General features: G+C 36.7%; 1 protein-coding gene across 1 annotated transcript; it reads left to right on the forward strand.

Moving 5' to 3' along the window:
• The first annotated feature begins 228 nt into the window (after nt 1-228).
• On the forward strand, nt 229-13,449 carry LOC121420087 (trehalase-like). The gene is made up of 13 exons (XM_041614620.1): nt 229-374; nt 1,426-1,526; nt 3,187-3,319; nt 4,266-4,353; nt 5,579-5,679; nt 7,461-7,553; nt 8,582-8,821; nt 9,569-9,618; nt 10,421-10,606; nt 11,140-11,360; nt 11,763-11,987; nt 12,528-12,581; nt 13,101-13,449. The coding sequence occupies exons 1-13, from the start codon at nt 280-282 to the stop codon at nt 13,257-13,259; spliced, it is 1,746 nt and encodes a 581-aa protein (XP_041470554.1). The 5' UTR covers nt 229-279; the 3' UTR covers nt 13,260-13,449.
• Nucleotides 13,450-21,865: the final 8,416 nt, after the last annotated feature.

Consider the following 21,865-nt stretch of genomic DNA (forward strand, 5'->3'; position numbering starts at 1 on the left):
TGAATTTTTAAGGAAAAAAAGTTAACAGAGATCGTGTCCCAACCCAGTTTACGGACATGCACTCTACTTGAATAAGAAATTAGTTTCATTTGTAAAAAAAATAATCATATTTTAAGTCATTGCTGATCACATATGACGAGTGAGTAAAATCGAATACTTTACATCATGATCTTAAGATAGTATGTATACCCTGAAAGAGTATGCCTATCTGCTCACAAATATTTATTACTTCATTCCACATTTTAGTCAACCAAGCGCAAACAAGTGTTCAGCATTGAAATGGCGGTTACCGGATTTCTTCTTCGGGTATTGGTGATGACGTATGTGATCACGTGGTCGGCGGCCGATCTCAAGGATGAGGCGCCATGTGATAGGTAAGTTATGTCGTTACCTGATTCTCTTATTTACAAATCGAAATTGTCGTTTCCCCTTTCAAATCAAATTGTGTGGATTTTAACAGTCAATATTGCGCATATGGTCGAATATTATGTCATCAGATTTTGCTTTTACAAACAAATTATTGCAGCAGTTGTTTGTCGAAAAACAATAGAAAATGATTTCGTAACTATACGTAATAATGATTGGCCAAAAAGTGGGGGATTTTTTTTAATTATGTGACACGAAAGTGGTGCTAATAAAATATGTAATTAGGCGCATACATTCGTAATACCCAAGCTTCGTTATTCCGAAGGTTCGATATTCCGAAGGTTCGTATTTCCGAAGGTTCGTAATTCCGAAGGTTCGTTAGTCCGAAAACGAAATGGAGGTTCGTAATTCCGAAGGTTCGTTATCCGAAAACGAATTGAGGTTCGTAATTCCGAAGGTTCGTTAGTCCGAAAACTAAATGATTAACGAACCTTATTTCGTTTTCGGACTAACGAACCTTCGGAACAACGAACCTTATTTCGTTTTCGGATGAACGAACCTTCGGAACATCGAACCTTATTTCGTTTTCGGAATATCGAACCTTTGGAATAACGAACCTTCGGAATAACACCACAAATGTTCGGATTAATGAACCCTTTTACGTTTTCGGATTAACGAACATCGAGGTATAGGCAATTTACGTGTTTGGGAATACGAACCTTCGGAATTACAAAGTGTAAACCAAAATTAGGGGGATGGTAAGATTTTGATGAGGTGCACAACTCTTCTCCCCCACTATAGAAGCTTGCCCATGAAATTTGAATTCAAATGAAATATACTTGTATATTCGAAGTAAAATAGGATGCTGAAAAACTACAAAAGAATGTGATTCCTTTCGCGGGTGCGTTTAAAGTATTTCGATTCTTTGAGGAATAATATTTTGAAAAATTAAGATAACGCATTTAATTTAGTTACTGGATTCCCTTATTTTTTTGGCATACAATTATTTAACCAATGTCTATTTTTGCATGATACTGTTTCTTCTTTTATAATAACTAGTCCTATCTTCTGCAACGGGCCTCTCCTAGTGGCAGCTCAGAATGCAAGGATCTACAACGATTCTAAAACTTTCGTTGATCTACATCTTAAAGAATCAGAAGGTAACTTTGATGAACAAAATGGCAGGCTGATGAAATGAAAATAAAGTGGATTTCTCTTTTGTCGCTATGATATTCCACAAATCGTATGTCTTGAAATTAAATAGTAATATTCATGATAAGGAAAGGAAAGTGGCAGCTCCAGATTGTGAAAGATCGATTCGGTGAAGAAAAAAATAATGATTATTTTTTTTCTTCACCGAATCGATCTTTCACTTTCTATCCCGGATAGCTGATTTAGAATACTAGACTTGGGACTCTTCTTATTAAGATTTAATTGTGATATATATTAAACTCATATTGAGATCGATCCTAAAACCTGATATATGGAAAGTGAATAACTTGGATTAATCTTAAGTTTAGATTGATTTTTAATCAATAGCATTTTTGTTGAACGAGTCTCTGACAATTCTTTTCCCCAAGAACTTCTACAATAATTAAATTCTTAATTGTGAAATACCAGGGATAATTCATCAGAAAATAGTAACATATACATGACTGTGTCTTCGTAACAGATTCTTAAATAATAATAATAATGAAAATAATGATAACAACACTACCAGTGGTGGACCGAGACCCGGAGGAGACAAATCATGCAGTGCCCCCCAATGCTTTGTCTCCTCCGGGTCACGGTCCGCTACTGAACACTACTACTACTACTACTACTACTACTACTACTACTACTACTACTACTACTACTACTACTACTACTACTACTACTACTACTACTACTACTACTGCTGCTGCTGCTGCTGCTACTACTACTACATCTACTACTACTACTACTACTACTACTAATAATAATAATACTGCTACTGCTACTACTACTACTACTGCTACTACTACTGCTACTACTGCTACTACTACTGCTACTACTACTACTACTACTACTACTACTACTACTACTTCTACTACTACTACCACTACTACTACTTCTACTACTACTACTTCTACTACTACTACTACTACTACTACTACTACTACTACTACTACTGCTACTACTACTAATACTTACACTAATACTACTGCTTATACTACTACTTCTACTACTACTACTACTACTACTTCTACTACTACTTCTACTACTGCTGCTACTACTACTACTACTACTACTACTACTACCACTACTACTGCTACTACTGCTACTACTACCACTACTTCTACTACTACTTCTACTACTACTACTACTACTACTACTACTACTACTACTTCTACTACTACTACTACTACTACTACTACTACTACTACTACTACTACTACTACTACTACTACTACTACTACTACTACTACTACTACTACTACTACTACTACTACTACTACCAATACTACTAATACTACTACTACCGACTACTAATAATGATTATAATAATAATGCTAATGATAATAATGATAATAATAACAATTATACAACCTTGATATTTCAATTTTCAGGAAAGAGACATCAAAAATTCAATTTTTTACTGTCCCTATTTTTTTTTGTAATTTGTTGTTATTCAGTCAGTTATCATTACATTCAATTATAATGAAACCTGAAAAGAATACAAAAGTGTACATCCAGTATATGCCTACCTGATGGAGGGGCGTTAATGTTGTTTTTTAATGATATCATGTGCATTTGGTTAATGAACTTCAATCATTCCTTTTTTACCTTTTTCCATGTTAGAAACAATCTTGGCAGCTTTTAATCAACTGCCAAATGCCACGGATGCAGATGCTATGAAAACCTTCGTGGAAGAGTATTTTGACGGACCGAACATTGAATTTGAGGATTGGGAGCCCTCAGACTGGACAGAAAAGTAAATATGATCACTATACGATTCTGTGCATTATACCGATGATGATGCGTTTGTCATTACTTATGATGGTGGGAATGAGAAGGATGATGAAGGCGGTGGTGATGATGATGATGCTGATGATGACTTGTTGTTGATGATAATGATGATGATGGTGATGATGATGGTGATTATGATGATGATGGAGATGATGATGATGATGATGGTGATGATGATGATGATAATGGTAGTGATGATGATGATGATGGTGATGGTAGTGATAATGATGATTATGGTGGTGGTGATTGCGATGATGATGATTGTGATGGATATTTGTGTTGGTGATGAGGATGAAGATGATTATGATGATGGTAGTGATGATGATGATTGGCATGATGGTAAATACTTTTGTTTTAACTTACAGTCTTCATTTTTGTTTTCCTTCATGGCAAAAATCCCCTTTGTATCCTGTTATTGATAATGTTGATGATGATGATGGTGATGATGATGATGATGATGATCGGTGGATGATGATGAAGGTGATGGTGATGATGAAGGCGATGAAGATGATGAATTTGCCGTTGCTGATGGTGATGATGAATTTGTTGTTGATGATGATGGTGATGATGACGATGATGATGATGACAGGGATGATAATGATGATGATGATGGTAGTGATGATGATGGATATGGTGATGATAATGATGATGATGATCATGATGATGATCATGATGACTGGCAAGATGAATGATGATGAATACTTTTGTTTTAACTTACAGTACTTACAGTCTTCATATTGTTTCTTTCATGGAAAAAACCCTTTGTATCCTGTTATTCTTAGTAGCTATACTTTTATCAATAAGTAGTAAAAGTAAGATAGTATTCCCGCTAAACTATGTAATGAAAATAATAATATAAAAATCCTTTGATCATGACGTACTCAAATCTTTCTGTGAAAATTCTCTTAAAGCCCAGGATTTATCGAGGGCATAAAGGACGCTGACTTGAAGGAATGGGCAAAGGATTTGAATGAACTTTGGAAGGATCTTGGAAGACAGGTAACATAAAAAGAGCACCATGCTAATGATAATCACATAATAACACTAGTTTTATGATTTGTAGCGCTTGAAGGACTGTATTAAACCCTATAATAATCATCATCACTATCATCATCGTGACATCATCATTGTTCTTATTATTATTATTGTTATTATTATTATTTTCATTATTATTACTATTACTCTTATTATTTGTTGTTGTTATTTTTGCTGCTGTTGCTGTCATTAATATTATCGCCGTCATCATCGTTGTCGTTATTATATTATTCCTATTATCGTAATCATGATATTCATCAACGTCATCATAATAACGAGATATAATTAAACATATTGTCTGTCAAGGCTGGTTCGCTTGGAGGCCTCAAGGTATTTGGAGGGGGGATCGCGTTTACAGTTTTCAATTAAACAAGGGGCATGATGATTAGATAATAATTATTCTCAGCTCATTTTGGCCTTTTTTGCTCTCCTCATTTTCCCATTTTTTTCCTTTTACTATTTTTTCATTACGTGAATGGATTGGTTGCTACCTGTCTCCTTTTACTGACGCCATCCCATTTGTGCATACACTTGCCCGTTTATTTAAATCTTCCTCTATAGTCGAAATGTGTATAAATTGTGTCCTTTGACCTTAGATTATCAATATCTTTTGATAATTGTTTTCTTTCTTTCATAGAAAGATTTTATTCAAAATCAAACACGAAAGCAGTTTATTTTACAGCAAAATCATGAAGCGAACATGTTTACAACAACTGTACATGCGTACTATTATCTAATGATAAAAATATGATGTTTTTGACTGAGAACCCTTTTATCTCACAATAGCGATCAGTACGTTATTAAAAGAGCTAAAACACAACCGATCATCCGCTTACAACGTGTCGAAAAAATAAAATATTTAGCGTGAAGAATATAACGGTTTACAGAAGAGTATTGAGCGTCAGGGCAACCAAACAATTTTTTTTTTCTTCAATACACGTCAATGTCCAAGTAAGAGGTGTGGAAATTTTAAATAAATGGTTGAGTTTTCATATACATGAAGCGTGCATGAGTATTTGTTGGAAAATCTCTCTTGAGACCAGGGAAAGCTGAAGAAATCTACACCTTCATCCAAATAACAAGACCCATCTAAATAGTTATTCATGATATGACTATATTTGCTCTTTACATTAATCATCATAACCATATTTTGCTGCGTTAACCCATTTTATATTCTCTTTTATTGTAGATCAAACAAGATGTTCTCACTAATGCGGATCGCTATTCATTGATGCACGTCGAGAATCCTTTTATCGTGCCCGGTGGCCGGTTTAGAGAATTCTACTATTGGTATTACTTTTGTCATATTTTTTTCACTTTCATGTACTTTTGCGAATACTCTGTATGATTATATATTTATTTGGATGATATCAGTATGATGCCATATGGTTTCGTTATCATTGCAATAGTCAACAGAAATCCGAAATAGTCGATCACTTAAATGTTTCAAATCCAAAAAATTGCGAAAAAACAGTTTCTCTTAAGGAATTTGCATACTCCAGAGCGTTGCTTTTTTATTCAGGTTCCTGCGTATTTAACGTACATTTTTTATGTCTTTCTATTTTTATTAATGTCTCATTTGTACGATTGTACATGTTTTATGTTTCGTTTGCCGACATCTTATATGAATTATGATAATTGTAAGTCATTTTAAATCAAATCAAGTCAATATCATGTATCAACTTTCATTGTCAACTATTTCTTTTCGAGAAGTTTAAGTTTATTGATGACCTGTAATACTCTTTATTTTGAGTTACTAGGCTTATATGTGCGATGTGGCACAACTTAACTCCTGACAACCCTGCATATATACGATGCGATTTTTACTTCCCGTGATCACTAAACCAACGTTTTACGATGTTTTTGGCGAATTAACTGATTAAAAAATTATTTTGTTCGTACTCGATGAAAACTCACGTCATATCCTAAAGTCATAGAGCTCTCGATCTATTTGTCCGCTCCATTATTTTTTATTTTTCTTTCCTCTTCTACATTTATCTTACATCTTCCAAATTTATATACATCACTGACATATTTGCTCTTTCACCTGCATTCATGCCCACACAACTTCCTACACAACGACAACACACACACACCCACATCAAACGAGCTACCATTCATACACTCAAACACCCTCAACCTTGCACAAGCACATCGCATCAACACACGCACCCGCACACACACGCAAACAAGCACATCCGACTAGCTACCATTCATACACTCACAAACACACCACCTAAAGGCGATCGCACAACTTACGATTAGTTTGCTGACCCGTTTTCAGAATAAAAGTAGTAGATTTCGTTGCTAATATCATGAATATTTAGACTTGGAATGTCGTACAGCGCAATGTTCGAAATCACCGTACAAACGTTCAGTTAAATATCCTATCATCCTTCTAAGAAAACAAGCGAATTTAATATCTATTCGTAATTACGTCATAGCCGGGCGCCATAGCAGTCGTACGATTGGCTATCTAATCCTAATTTGCTCTTTACTTCAAAATTCAATTCAATTCTTTTATTTCATTTCCATTCAAAACATAATACAAAGTAATATAAAGCAATACAAATCAAGTACAGTTTTATAGGGCATTCTTACTTCGTAAAACAGAAAAAAAAACAGTGTAATATATAGAGCATAAATGGAAATGAGGGGGATCCACTAAAAAGCAAAGCTTGTAAAGTGTGGATCCCCCTTTACTTCAAAATAAACGTTTGCATTAATCTTTTTCTTGCTAAATGGCTATATAAGTATTCTTTAAATTAATTTTAACCTCAAATAAAATGACATGTTCCATTTACATTTACAGAAAATTAGCAAAGTGCGATTTGTTCCAAATCGGATCGCGAACGGTCGTAAGGTGTGCGCTGGCCTTTACACAAACACATCGCATCAACACACGCACCCGCGCACAAAGACACAGGGGCCTCCTACACACATTCACGTCGTAAAACACACGGGAAAACATACACACACGAAACCACACACACGCACGCATCTCCGCTGTCACATCCCCACGCACACACACCTGTATAACAACGACTTTCAACTCTTCTCCTTCATAAAAGGGATTCATATTGGATTTTCAAAGGGCTACTGCTGAGTGAGATGACCGAGACAGTCAAAGGAATGCTGACAAATTTCGTTTCCATAACAAAAAGGTAAAATTCTTTTCATACACATTTGAAAGAAACCTGTTATTATGAAAAATTGCGATAAGATTTGAAGATTTGCATGGTGGCCTGTACAATCGCTGATGTAGTTTACGGTACACCATGCATGTGGAGTATCAAAGAAGAAGAAAAAGAAATGGATAGGCGAGAGAGTGGAAATTTGAGAGTAGAGTAATCTATCTTGAATTTAGTACTGAAAAGAATTGTAAACCAAAAGAGATTGATGAGTTGAAACAGCTTGAGTAGTAGGATGGATGAAGAGATGCTGGCTGGAGTCGGCGAGTAGAGATGATGAGCAGAAACAGCAGAGAGACTCGACGTTTCGGGCAGGTTGATTCTCCGTCTTCTCAACTCCTTAGTCTTCAGGACTATATTTCTTTTCAGGATCAAATTCGAGAAAGATTACTCTATTCTAAAATTTCCACTTTCTCGCCTATCCGTTTCTTGTTCTTTTTCTTTCTCTTCTATAATACGAAATTGCGATGAAGGTAATGAAAACCTTTCCTTTTTTACAAATTTGCCATTTGTTATTGTAACAGGTTTATAAACGGGACTTATTTCCTAAAAAGCTAGAATTCTTTTGGCAAAGAAAAACAAATCAAGGGAAAACTAAATAATCTAAGGTTCGCTGGATAATCTCTATTTGACCATATGAATTCACAAGTTTTTAAATTCAAATCCATATTTAGTAGTTTCCAACAGAACAAAATATATGCAAAATCCTTACATGTATTACACTTGAAAGTTTAATTGAGAATCATCAAATAAAGAAAGTGTACAAAATGTAGCAACGTAGATCATCTTTTGTTTCAATATAGACAACAATGCATGGTTCATATTCTAAATAGAGATTTGTAAATACCTATGGAAAAATTAAGTTGCTACTTACTGTTCTTTAAACTCGCCTAACAACGAAAGTGTATACAATGTATTAACATAGATTGTATTCTGTTTTGATAAAGACAACAATCCATAGTACATATATCTAATTGTTCTTTTCATCCGCCAACGAACAGCCTCGGTCATGTCCCGAATGGAAATCGGGTCTACTACGAGAAGCGCAGTCAACCGCCATTCCTAATTCCTTCGGTATATCTCTACCTCCAAGCTACCGACGACATGGAAACGATTCGAACCTTTCTACCCGACCTCGAGACCGAGTACCAGTTCTGGATGACCAACAGATCTATTGACATAACCAAGGATTCGAACGTGCATACATTAAATAGATATAACGTCTATATGGGGATGCCGAGGTATGGCCTATATTGGTTTTACAATTGAAATGGAATCCACCCTGCATGACGTTCAAATAGTTTTAATAAAAGAAGAAAAATCGTAGAAAATGTAATGAATTGTCTCCAGAATTTTCATGATCACCCCCTCCCGTGCACAGAGAGAAAAAGAAAGAAAACGAAAGAAAGAGGGGTGAAATTTGATATCATTTTTGGAATATTTGGCTCCAATCTCAAAATGTACATATCATTATAATTTTTTATTATTATCATCATATTTTTTATCATCAATATTATTATCTAAATTTTTTTATTGATTATCATTTATTGTCATCATTTTTAATACCATCACCGTTATTATTAAATATTAGTAGTATAAGGAGTAACTAAAGCGCAGTAGAGTAAATAGTGGCTGCGTTACAAAGTTATCATATCATTATTAGTATTATTATCATTATTGTTCTTATCATAGATATTAAGACTCTGTCCATTTTATTTACGCTGGGAGTGGTTTTGTGCTCGCGGTTGGGCGTGCATGTGAATGTGTGTTAATATCGTCTGTGCGTAGGTGATAACTATTGCTAAACATTGTGTATCATGTACAGTTAAAATGGCAACAAATGATTCCATTCTAATGGAATATTTACTCAATAATATCACTCTAACTGATAAAGTATACTATCAATACTAATGTAGGTATGTATAATTTATAAAATACAAGTAAAACGAATATGATAACATCTGTTTCTGTGACTTTCCTCCTTCTAGACCTGAGTCTTATCGTGAGGATATCGAAACAGCACATGGTAATAATGAAGGTGAGAACTTCTTCGGCAAATGATACTTATGGATTACTTCATTGTTGTAAAAGTCGCCCAACATGCTTATGGGGCCCGTTTCATAAAGAGTTACAACTGTTGTAACTTATGGCAGCTACCATGATAACCTTGATTTTGATTGGCTGCTGAGCCCTGTTGCCATGGTAGTGCCATAATGGCAAAGTTACAATAGTTCAAAGTTTTTATGAAACGGACGCAAGATTGACATTATTTTCTCCTGACAGTTAAAGGCTGGATTCAATATCGCCTGTCTCTTTGGAATTTACATAACGTCATATATCGGCATGATTTATCACACATTTACGTATGGCGTCTTAAAAATTGAATGCATCATCAGCACCAATATTACCACCATCCTTTCGACATACACTATTTCGAATATTTCGGACTTATATTAATTTAGCAATAACATACTTTAGGTAGCTTGGCAGGCTTGTGTCATTACAATCGGGTCGTCTCGTCGGTGGGGCAATCGCGTTTACCCGACCGTTGGAGAAAAAGGGCCACCTAAATTCCCAAACGTCGGTTCCATTCTTAACCATTGGAGAATTTCGCAATAATTTTCACCAAATATCGAGTAGACTGGACCCTACCTTTCGGGAATCTAAGATGCCCTTTTCTCGATTGGTCAGGTTTACGCGATTGCATGCATGCCTGACGCAACAACACGATGTGATGACACAAGCCGATTGGCATCCGTGTCATCATGAAACCATGAATTTCTTATTTTCATTTACAATTGAAAAATGCATGTTACCTTTCCTCTTTTCGTAAATCAAAGAGGAAGCCGCGGAGGTATATTCTAACCTGGCATCAGCAGCAGAAAGCGGATGGGACTTCTCAACGCGTTGGTTCCGTGATGGGGCAACACTTGCAACCATCCGCACCAAAGAGATAGTTCCCGTCGACCTGAACAGCGTCTTGTGTCTTTGTGAGAGGGCCCTCTATGAGATGTATAACATGGCAGGTGAGCTACTTAGTAGGCCTCCATATGCTTTTTTCTTTACTAATTCTCTTAGGCAGATGAATTCATATGAGGAGAAAAGCGCACTACTGTAGGTTTCCAACCAAAGAGAGGCACGGATCCAGAGTCGGAATTTTACAAGGTTCAAAGTTTCCGGGATAAAAATGACAAAAAAAGTAAAAAGTCATCACTGACGAAGGAAGGGCATTTCGTCTCCAAATAAATAGGGCAAGCGAAGATTGAAAAAGAATATTTTTTGTTCGGGGTACGTGAATCATTACATTTTTTTTTTGAAGGAGCGCCCTCACCCCCTCCCCCCGGCTGATCAGCGCCAGATCGATTTATTTCGAAATCCATTTAATTGTATGTTTTTTTTATATTCATTAACTTAATTACGTGATTGAATTAATGTATTCGTAGAGGTGAAAGACATGGCATCTGACACTCCATAAAGTGTGTTCTGAGCTAACTTAGGAGCAACTTGAAATATACCCTGAGAATATATCCTTACTGCAAACCTCTCTCCCTTCGCACAGGCAATGCAACCAAAGCCGAAACCTATCTCCAAGCCTTTAACAAACGCAAAGAGGCCATAGCTGCAGTACTGTGGAGCGAGGAACATGGTGCCTGGTTCGACTACGATACAGTGAGCGGAAACACCGTCGAAGAGTTCTACCCATCGAATATCATGCCAATGTGGGCTTCATGTTATGAGGATACGAATGATGTTCAACAGAAGGTACTGGACTACCTCAAGGTATGTTCGTACAGCACTTTAGTTTTAACGCATCCCCTCGTATGGGAAAATCTGATATTGCCGGACACCATTCGATATTTACCAACAGGTCCACAATGAAACAAAATTTAAAGGGGTACCCTGGTTTGAAAGAATCATATGTATATTTCTTTTATTATTTAAGAGTCAAAAGTTCATCACTTCACCAAAATCTGATACAGCGGAGTTGAGACTGATAACCTTTTTTTTCGATGATCAAATTTTACTGCTCTGACTATTTTCAGAGGCCCTTCCTTTGCGACTCATTGTTGGTTTCGGGGTGTCAAGTCAGTATGAGCGTATATAGGAAAAAAAAACGAAATAATATTGAATCTTGGTTTGCATAATCCTACACATGTTATCTTGAAAATTTGCATCAACTAGGGAGAAGGTGTTTTGGATTATGCCGGCGGGATCCCGACATCCTTGACGAGATCCGGACAGCAGTGGGACTACCCAAATGCCTGGCCGCCTCTCCAGGACATCGTCATCGAGACCTTACGCCAAAGCGACGTTGAGGAGGCGAACGATTACGCGCTGAAACTTGCTCAGAATTGGACTCTTACAAACTGGAGAGCTTACAACGAGACCAACCTCATGTTTGAGAAGGTAGGACCGACTTTTCTCATTAATATTTTCCTGTGTATTCTGTAGGCCAATTTAAATTAGACCATGGCCTGTCTCCGTGCTAAAATTATAGAAAGTCCCAAAACGTCAAAACTGTTGTTTGATGCATAGGAAGTTTTGTATGCTAAAATTGATCTTCCGGAATGATTACATGTGGGGAAAATGAACTATTTTAGTAGTTATCCCAAGACACCTATGCTTTGGGTGTTGTCACCTGTGCTGTCAAAGACCCTTTTGTCTATCCATAGACAGATCAAAACTTTTACTTAAGCCCGACCTCGTAATGTGTCCAATGGCTCTGCAGCTAGCCTTTGGGGGTGAGGTTGTCGATATCTATACCTTCAAGAGCAGAAAAGGGTGAACTTTTAGAAGACTATAAAGGGATATGTAATCAAAAGTGGGCACTAAGAAGAACACCTCCCGATCACGTCAAGGCACCATCACATCGTCCTAATTCTTTGGGTTTGTTTAGCTGTTCTTGCCATGATTACATTATTATTGGTGTACTTATGCTCTTTCTAGTATGATGTGGAAAGACAAGGTGTCCCTGGTCATGGAGGGGAATATGCTGTTCAGGTGAGTCAAAAGGGGGATGGATACAATTTACCAATTTTATAACAACGGTCTTAATAAGCAACTACATAGACTGATAAAATATGATTGGGGGGACATGGTACGTTTTCGTTAGAATAGAGTGGATTTTATGGATTTTCTTCAATCTTGGTTCAATGTTAAAGTAATAAAATTGATCATTAAACAATGTGAAATGTAAATTTAGTCAATTGATTTTTCCTAGTCCTTATTTGTTTTCCGTTTTTTTTTCAAAAATATTCAAACTAGTTTGAAATGGAAATTGGGATTGAAAGTCACTTTTAATTATTCATCTTTGAAGTTTCTTATTTGTTTCTTCCTAAATTTGCATCAAAATGAGAACAGCAAAATATGTAATCCACTCTGAATATAATCCACTCTAAGTAAGTCATCTTTATATTTTCTAGTTTTTGTTTGTTCTCTCGGTATAAAATATGAAAAGATCATATCGAACATAAACCAATAACTGATTGTAGTCATTTTTCATTTCATGTCTTTGTTCAGGCTGGCTTTGGATGGACCAACGGTGTCATCATGTCTCTTCTAGATCACTATGGAGACCAACTACAGATAGATACTGACTCAGGCTCTCACGAGACTGCTTTTATTCTTTTAAATATCATCTGTTTCGTGATTGCCTTATTCCTCTCTCATGATGTGTAAAAAGAAAAATTTCTTGATAAATCGTCAGTTTGTCATGATTCGTTCCACTGAAATTAAATAGGTAAAATGAGAAAGTAGTAGGTGATATGAAGAACAATAATGGTTACAGACTGTATCCCTGTGGTACACCATGAATCAATTAGTTGAATACATAAAGTCTGTGTATAAAATGAAAAGGCTTCTTAATAAAACGTCAAACGTCAGTTTGTCATGGTTCATTTCATTGAAATGTAGGTTTACTGAGAAAACAGGTAAGATGTAGAACACAATAATGTTTACAGACTGTATCCCTGGGGTACACCATGAATCAATAAGTTGAATACATAACGTGGGTGTAAAATTTTCAATGAGTGGATACATTAGTGCAAGCGTTGTCGGCAGGTTTTTTTTTCTAAGGAGGGGGGGAGGCAACGTAAATATTACGTCACATTTTTGTCTCAATTGAATTATAGAGGCATTATAGAATCACACCGCCTAGGTGTCTCCATTTTTAAAAACTCCCTCTTCTTTCTTCCCACACCCACCCTTTCTTGCTTCACTTCAAAAGTCGAGCTCTGCCCTCCCCATGTGGTACTGCTCTTGTTGCACGTCAATGATATTGATCAGCAACAGAAGAAAAAAATGTCGAAAGGTGGCTTTATTTTGCTTTATCTGTCAATTATATCTGGAGTTAAGATAAATATTAAAAAAGCATCGTTAAATGTTTAGCCAATGGTCAATATTTGATCTGGTAAAAGACGCATTGTCTACTTTGATATCAAGAAACCTCGTATCATTCTGGTGAAGAAGGCCTATTCAAAATGTTAGCGTGACATTAGTGGTGTTTTTTTTTTCAAAGTAAACTTGACAATTGAAGGTTTGGAATACGAGAACGTTTGTCTCTCGCGGAAAGATGTCTGTCATGGAATGTACAGTTAATTAATCTACCTTGAATATCCATGACTACCCTGAATAAATGATTGGTCAAGTGGTGCTCACGTTGTTAAAAAAAATATGCTTTCAATTCACTATTCTTTTCCCAAGCAGAACTGCGCATGCTCTTTATCAGTATAAATGATTGGAAGATGTGTCCTCATTCTGCAGAAACAAATTAATTTATGGTTAAATTGTTTAATTAATTATTCAGTGGCAATGACGATTGTTTATACTGTATATTAGATTGGAATGTGAGATTTTGGCAAATAACGCTTATTAACGTTTACATAACTGTTTATGATTTTTGCAGAGGTTGTAAATATTCACGTTTATCATATTTGTATATTTTTTCAATTTTTTTTTTTTTTGAAAAGGAAAGAATCGCAAATCTTAATCTGTTAAGGGGGCGAGGGACTGAAAGGGCTTGTTATTTCGTTTCAGTAATCATGTACGAAAATGTGAAAATGCTCGTCAATTTGTGACTTTATGAATGTCCCGCTCCCCTCCCCCAGCTTTCAAAATCGTTATGTGTCCACTGTTAATACGGACTTTTTGCATTTAAGACGGAGACACTCTAAAGCGCATCGATTCCTTTGCGATGCAATTGAAATCACAATGGAAAGCCAAGAGGCTTTTGTCGAAAGTTTATGGGACAGCAGATCATCCGAAGATTCGCACCGGTCGAACAATTGCAAATATGTCATTGCCCAGAGTAAAGAGATTCCGATGCTCTCCCGGTCCACCAACTTTCGGCAAAAGCCCCCCCCCCCCCCCAGCTCTCCATTGTGATTTGACTTGCATTTTCAAAGGAATTGCTGCGTTGGAGAGATCGGGTGCCTCCATAGGAAATGCGATAAGACCGGTGTTCCTTAATTGCTTACGCCTGATTTAATGAATATGTTGGGAGCAGGTCTACTTGCAGAGTTGCCAACCCTTCAAGGCATGGCCACACCGCCCGAGCGTTGTTGGAGCGGTCGTGGAGCGGTAGGGAAACAGGGTCGAATTTCGCTCACAAAATTGGGTAAAAAAATCGAAAACATCGAAAATGGTGAACGGGTGATGATTATTTTCTCTCCGCTCCACGACCGCTCCAACAGCGCTCGGGCGGTGTGACCATGCCTTTACGGAATATCAACGAGATGTTTTCTAATGTAAATTTAGTGTTTTCTTCCCGATTGAATGACTGAGCGAAACACTTTCGTTAACTTGTTTTTGTCTCGTAAGAAGACATTTGGTTCAGCCGCTTGGTTATTCACATTGCTATTTCGTATCTGATTGATATCTCGTAACGGTTTGCAGCTCTGTACTTGTATGCATTTTCATGCATGTTAGTACGATATTTTTTTAATCAAAGTACTAATTTATGAAAATAAAGTTAAAGGGAGTATAGGGCATATATTATATAACCTATTAAAATGAATCAATATGCGTTGTTAGAAGTCAATACTTTTCAGCCTTTTAAAGAGAAAATGGCGAGAACAATAAATACAAACTGACATTTCTCACGTGGTGATGAGTTGATGCTCCTCAACAGCTATTTTCAAAAGCCTTTCTAAAGTATTGGTAAGCTTATGACATTGCACGTTCTTAGATTTGTTATGATGTGGATGAAATGAGATAATTGTCTGTTTTATTGGATGTATTTGCGATTTCTATGGTAATTTATTTGGGTAGGCATCCTGACCAGAATAAATTAGTTGTAATCATGAAGTTCGTGATAACTGCGTATTTCTTCTTGTTGGTATCATTTCTAAAGCATGGAGTGGGCTAGAAATTTCATGATAAATTATGGTCTCCGTTTTTGTGTTTGCGTTTTCTTTTATGGAAGGCAAGTGTTCATTGAATATTTTGAGAAGATTAAAAAAAATATATTACAAGAGAGCACTAAATATGTTCAAACGTAAAGTTCATTATTTCAGATGGAAAAATAATGTTATCAAAGTATCAGAATATGTCTTTTAGATTTTCAAACAATAAATTATAAATAATTACTAATTGGTCTCATAAATAAGAAGACTTTAACCAGATTTTAAGTGAACGATGGAAGACTATATATCTGAGACATTTATTGGACAAAGTTAATTTTCGATTGGTTTCTACGGGTGAACGATTTCATTTTCCTTTTATTAAAGCCAATACACTACACCCAGTTTCAGATGGTCCAATAACCTTTTGGATTTTCCAACTCGGATCGTATATACTGACGATATATGCGTGTGCACTTTCATCGATGTTGCCTACACATTTTTTTTCCTCTCACAACGTTGGTTCAACGTCCTACCAAAGCTGCATTATGGAGTTTTCACAATCACTCGTAACTATAATGATCCAATTTCTGTGAAAATTCAAGTCAAATCTCGATGGGCAGCTGAGAGGTTTTTGTCGAAAGTTGGTGGACCGGGACAGCAGATCGCCTGAAGGTTCGGACCAAACGAAAAATTACAAACATGTTGTTTGTCCAGAGTCCAGCACGACACTGTTGTTTTGATTCACCGATTTTCGACAAAGACTTCTTTGTCATGAAGGGCTTTTTGACAATAGATTCTCAACGTTATAGAAAGCGTCCGCGAAGTGATTGCGAGAAAAGGCTTTTCGTAAAATTACGCACAACTTTACGCGCGACTCAGGTCATAAATCAACTATATAGGGATATCACATAGCACAAGAAAGGATCACCAGTCGTGCTTAAAGTCATTCGTATCTTACGAACAGCTTTATGAAACACCCACCTGGGATATCACGAATGGGTGAACCTTTGACACTGAATATCCAGGTGTTCCGCTCGAGCCGTATGATAAATCCACCTTTTCTGCTTTTTTTTTAAACTGGTATAAGAATTAGTCAAGCCCCAAGGAAGTGTTTGAGAAATATGCATCATACCATCATTTCTCCTTTTTTTGGTAAAGGCTAATATTCGATAAGAATCATTACACAAATACTCAGATCAAACATTCGCAATTTGGGAGCTTTATCAGGTTTAAAGCAAACTTCATGCATTCATTAATCCGCTAATAATCAATTACTTTGAAATGAATTTGAATAATCATTTTTTGAATAATCAACATAACAAATTGGAGAATACTTTTTCTTAGCGATCGTGCAGTCAGAGGCCTAGATCTTAACGCTTAAGAGGAAGTCTGGTCTTGTTGGGTGCCAAGATAGCCCAATTTATTAAACAACTTTAGGGTCAATGTTGCAACATCACATTTCATTTCGCAATATCATTTATTGATTTTTAAAATCTGGAACGGAAGGTAATCAGAGCTGGGGACATCCCGATAGACCGCGGGTCCGATAGTCCGCGGGTCCGATAGACCGCGGGTCCGATAGACCGCGGGTCCGTTAGACCGCGGGTCCGATAGTCCGCAGCTGTGCGTGTAAAATTATGATCAGATATATCAAATGTCATCGAGAGGTCCAAAGGTGAAATGATACGAGACCATGGGGTTCTATCAGGTGCGGATCCATGGGGGCAAGGGGGAACTGCCTCACCCACCCCCCCCCCCTCGCTCAAAAAAAGAGGGGAGAGGGGAAAAGGAGAGAATAAAAAGAGAGAGGAAGATGGGAAAAGAAGATAATAGAAAAGAGAGTAAGAGGGGGAAAGGAAAGACAAAGACAAAAGGAGAAGAACAGGGGGAAAGAAGAGAAAAAAGAGAGGAGAAAAAGGAAGAGAAAAAAGAAAGCTAGGAGAAAGGAAAAGGAGGAAAAAAAGGAAGAAGGAGAATATTTAAATGGAGAGGAAGATGGGAAGAAAGATAAGAAAAAAGAGAGATAGAGGAAGAGGGGAAAAGAAGAGAATAAAAATAGAGAGAGTGGAAGGGGGAGGGAGAGAAGAAAAAAAAATAAAAGAGGAAAAAGGGGAAAGGAAAGAAAAAGAAAGAGGGATAAGTAATGGAGGAAAGAGAAAAAAGAGGAAGAGGGAAAAGAAAGAAAAGAAAGGAAAAGAAGAAGAAAAAATAGGAAGAGAATACATGTAATATTAAAAAGAGAGAAAGATGGGAAGAAAAATAAGAAAAGGAGAGATGGAAATGAATGTCGAATGTCCCATTGGGGGATTTGAAATATCATCTTTTTAGGTTGGAATATATCAAAAATTTTCAGTTTAATCGTTGAAATATGTATCGTCTTGATGACTAACTTTTCGACCAGTCCATAATATTTAACATTTCTGCTCGCGCTTCGCGCTCACGGTAATTATCTAGTAACATACGCGTCCTGTTCAGGTTCTCAAACATTGCCCAGAATGTTAAATTTTCAGGACAATATACATGAAATTTAATTTTTAGCTTGCATATGGCGTATGAGATTATAACACATTCATGTTGCTTATAAAGTAAATCTAGGAAATGACTGTTAGGACATGGGCGTTTGTCCCCCCCCCCCCAACAAAAAGTGAGAATCAGAGGCTAAGAAAAAAATAGAGAGAAAAGGAAAGGGATTAGGATGAAATATACTATTATTTTCCAAATATTATGTCAAAATCTATCACAACCTTGTATTTTTGTAATAAAAGTGTCAACATATCTGCTTGCTCACTTCGCTCATTGCCAACTTCTTATTAATTTTATGCGATACGCCATATCGAGCCCCCTCGAAATTGTTGGCTCATTACGGCACTTGGACAAATCACCTTTGAGCGGCCGATCGGGGAAAATATGGGAGAAAAAAATGGCCCCTCCCCCTATTGGCGAAAGCTGGGTCCGCCCCTAACTTAGGCTTTTAGGATAAAATACAGGAAAATTCTAAAAAAAAAATCAGATCGCGCTTCGCGTTCTCATTATTTATTTAGGCCTTGTGAGATACCTCAATGTGTTTGCAAGAATGAAATCTCAGATTTTCTTTAACGTCTACCCCCCTATTTCATTTATTTTTTATCTTGGTGCCCTCGCCCCCCCCCCTGCACCCATGCTGAATAAATACGCCACTGATGAGGATAATTAGTCGAGATTGCATATTCCTAGAGGTTATCATTGATAATATTGAAGGGTATACTAAAACAACAGTACAGAAACTACAGCTCCCGTTCACAATATTCTAATAGGGCCTACTCTGGTGAGAAGTTAAACCAAATTGAACCCCCCCCCCCCATCACTCGTGCTTCGCGCTCCCATTGATATTACATCATGGGCGGAAATCCCAGGGGGAAGTGTCCCACCTACTCAAAATTGTAGGGGAGACACAATATCAAATGTCCCCCTACTATTTTGGTCTTTGATAATCATAGAAATACATCATTCTAAATCGAAATAAAACATGTATTTTGGGACGAGATGACCTTACTTTGGCGATGATAACCTTTTTCCCCGCCCCTTGTCACCATAGGCGGATCCAGGGGGCCGAGCCCCCCCCCCCTCTTGGCGGAGCAAAAAAAGAAAGAAGGGGAAAAGGAGGAAAAAGAGAGGAGAAAAGGAAGAGAAGGACGACGAAGGCATAAAATAAGATGAGGGGAAGACTTGGAAAATAAAAAGAATCTTTCGTGCAACTATATAAAACTTTCGCTCTCGCTTCGCGCTCACATTGCCTATTAGGTGATTTACATATCTTGTTCAATACGGAGTTCGAATATCAAGTTTGGAAGTCAATATACAACTCATATTTCACCTCGGAAATCGAACTTTCATTATTTTGTGTAATTTACAATTGGTTTTTAAAAAGTGCTCTGTAAAAATGTCAATTTTATGGTTTGAATGTGAACATTTGCTGCTTGCGCTACGCGCTCGCAAATTTTGATTTATCAGGTACCTATATTTTCGTGTAATCCATAAAGTTCAAAATATCCCTTTTCTGGTCTGATTGTTAAGGTGCATCAGCTAGAGCGCTGCACGCTCGCATTTTGATTGGTGAGTTATATAAATGTTTCAATATTGTTTATACAACAAACTACTTAAAATCCCCTTTTCATGACAGTTTATCAAAAATTATAGCTCGCGACTTGCGCTCGCATTAATGGTTAAAAATATATAAACTGATGCATCCTATTCATAATCACAAAAGTGAAATGTCCAATTTTATGCCATGATATCATCAGATTTCGCGCCCTCATTAGGCATTAATAAATATGATATCAATTTAATAATTAAATTGTCCCTTTAGGCTTTGTTTCATCTCGCGCTTATCAAGATGAATAGGAAGATAGTCATCATTTTCATATGATGGCATGTCGTAAGGATGTCCCGGTCATATGTCAAAACTCAAAGTAATAATAATATCAGCTCTTTTTTAAGTGCGATCCATCCACCTTACAATTTTTCAACAAAGTGCTAGAAATATAAAGCTGAAATTGACTCTTTTTTTCAGATCGGACTATCAAAGTTTCATGATCTTCATGATTAAAGTTGTATTTAGAATGCCTAGATTCTAGGTCTAAATATGAAACACGCTCGCGCATGTTTATTCAGATACCCAACTTGTTCTCTAATTTAAATCATTATCTAGTTTCAGATCACAATATCAAAAATTTTCTGCTCGCGCTTTGTGCTCGCATTATTAATGTAGGAAGACGCCATATTACTCATCCTTTTGATGATTTACAAAACATGAACAGAGTGGCCCACTTTTAGGTCTAAATCTCGATTTTTTTTCTGCTCGCGCTTCGCGCTCGCATCAATCGTTAAATTACATAGCTATCCTGTTCACGATTACAAAAACTGATTGAAATTTTCCATTCTTTCTTTAAAAAAGTTTAAAAATGCTCAGCTCGCGCTTCGCGCTCGCATTTTTTGATTGTTGAAATATGTGACGCCTTCATGGCTAAGTGCAAGCAGTCCTTAACAGGTACCAGTTTAAAACGTATATTTTTTTTTTTGCTCGCGTATTGCGCTCGCATTATTAATACTCATATTTTTTAGGATTTACAAATCATGAATAGAGTGTCTCGTTCAGTAAATATTATAGGACTAAATCTAGAAATTTTCCGCTCGCGCTTCGCGCTTGCTTTAATTGTTTACTCATATACCTATTCCGCTTGAGTTAAAAAAAAAAGTGCTTAGAATTTCCATTCTTTGGGTGAAATTTCAAAAAGATTCAGCTCGCGCTTCGCGCTCGCATTTTTTGATTGTTAAATGCTACTTTAACAGGTATCCTTTTCATCAGTTCATTTCCCCTCGCGCTTTGCGTTCGTAGTAATTATTAAGTTGCATACATGTCTTTTTCAGGATAACAAACATCCCCTACAGAAATTTAAGCGTGCCGCTTGCTAGTAACTAGCATGCGACTAGCAGGGCACTCGCTTAATAAGCGAGTGCATGCTAGCGAACAGTCCCTGCTCGCTAAAAGATCGCTTAACTATGGAACTTAACTATTAGTCTGCACGCATATTACACGCTTACTAAGCTAGCCGCATGCCAGTTACCAGCATATATGCCGCAAGCCAGTTACCAGCATCCCCAGCATATGCCGCAAGCTTGAAAATTTCTGTGGGGGATTGCCCAGAATCAGTTCAAATTTTAGGAAAAAATACATAAAATTTCCCCAAAAAACTAGTTCGCGCTTCGCATCATATAAATGAGGATTATGATATTATGTATTAATTCATAAGAATAAAGCCAAGAAGTGACTAATGAGGACTACCCCTTCAAAGAAACAAACAAAAATCCTCTTCGATATTATGTATTAATTTATAAGAATAAAGCCAAGAAGTGACTAATGAGGACTACCCCTTCAAAGAAACAAACAAAAATTATGTCCCACCC

The sequence above is a fragment of the Lytechinus variegatus genome, chromosome 8 (assembly GCF_018143015.1).
Source record: "Lytechinus variegatus isolate NC3 chromosome 8, Lvar_3.0, whole genome shotgun sequence".
Classification (NCBI taxonomy): Eukaryota; Metazoa; Echinodermata; class Echinoidea; order Temnopleuroida; family Toxopneustidae; genus Lytechinus; species Lytechinus variegatus.

Bases quoted from the DNA above. Each gene is read 5' to 3' on its own strand.
- LOC121420087 (XM_041614620.1), top strand. From the start codon at position 280: ATGGCGGTTACCGGATTTCTTCTTCGGGTATTGGTGATGACGTATGTG. The intron at 1,527-3,186 runs GTAACTTTGATG...TTTCCATGTTAG, and splicing joins ACATCTTAAAGAATCAGAAG to AAACAATCTTGGCAGCTTTT. The intron at 5,680-7,460 runs GTATTACTTTTG...CCTTCATAAAAG, and splicing joins TTTAGAGAATTCTACTATTG to GGATTCATATTGGATTTTCA.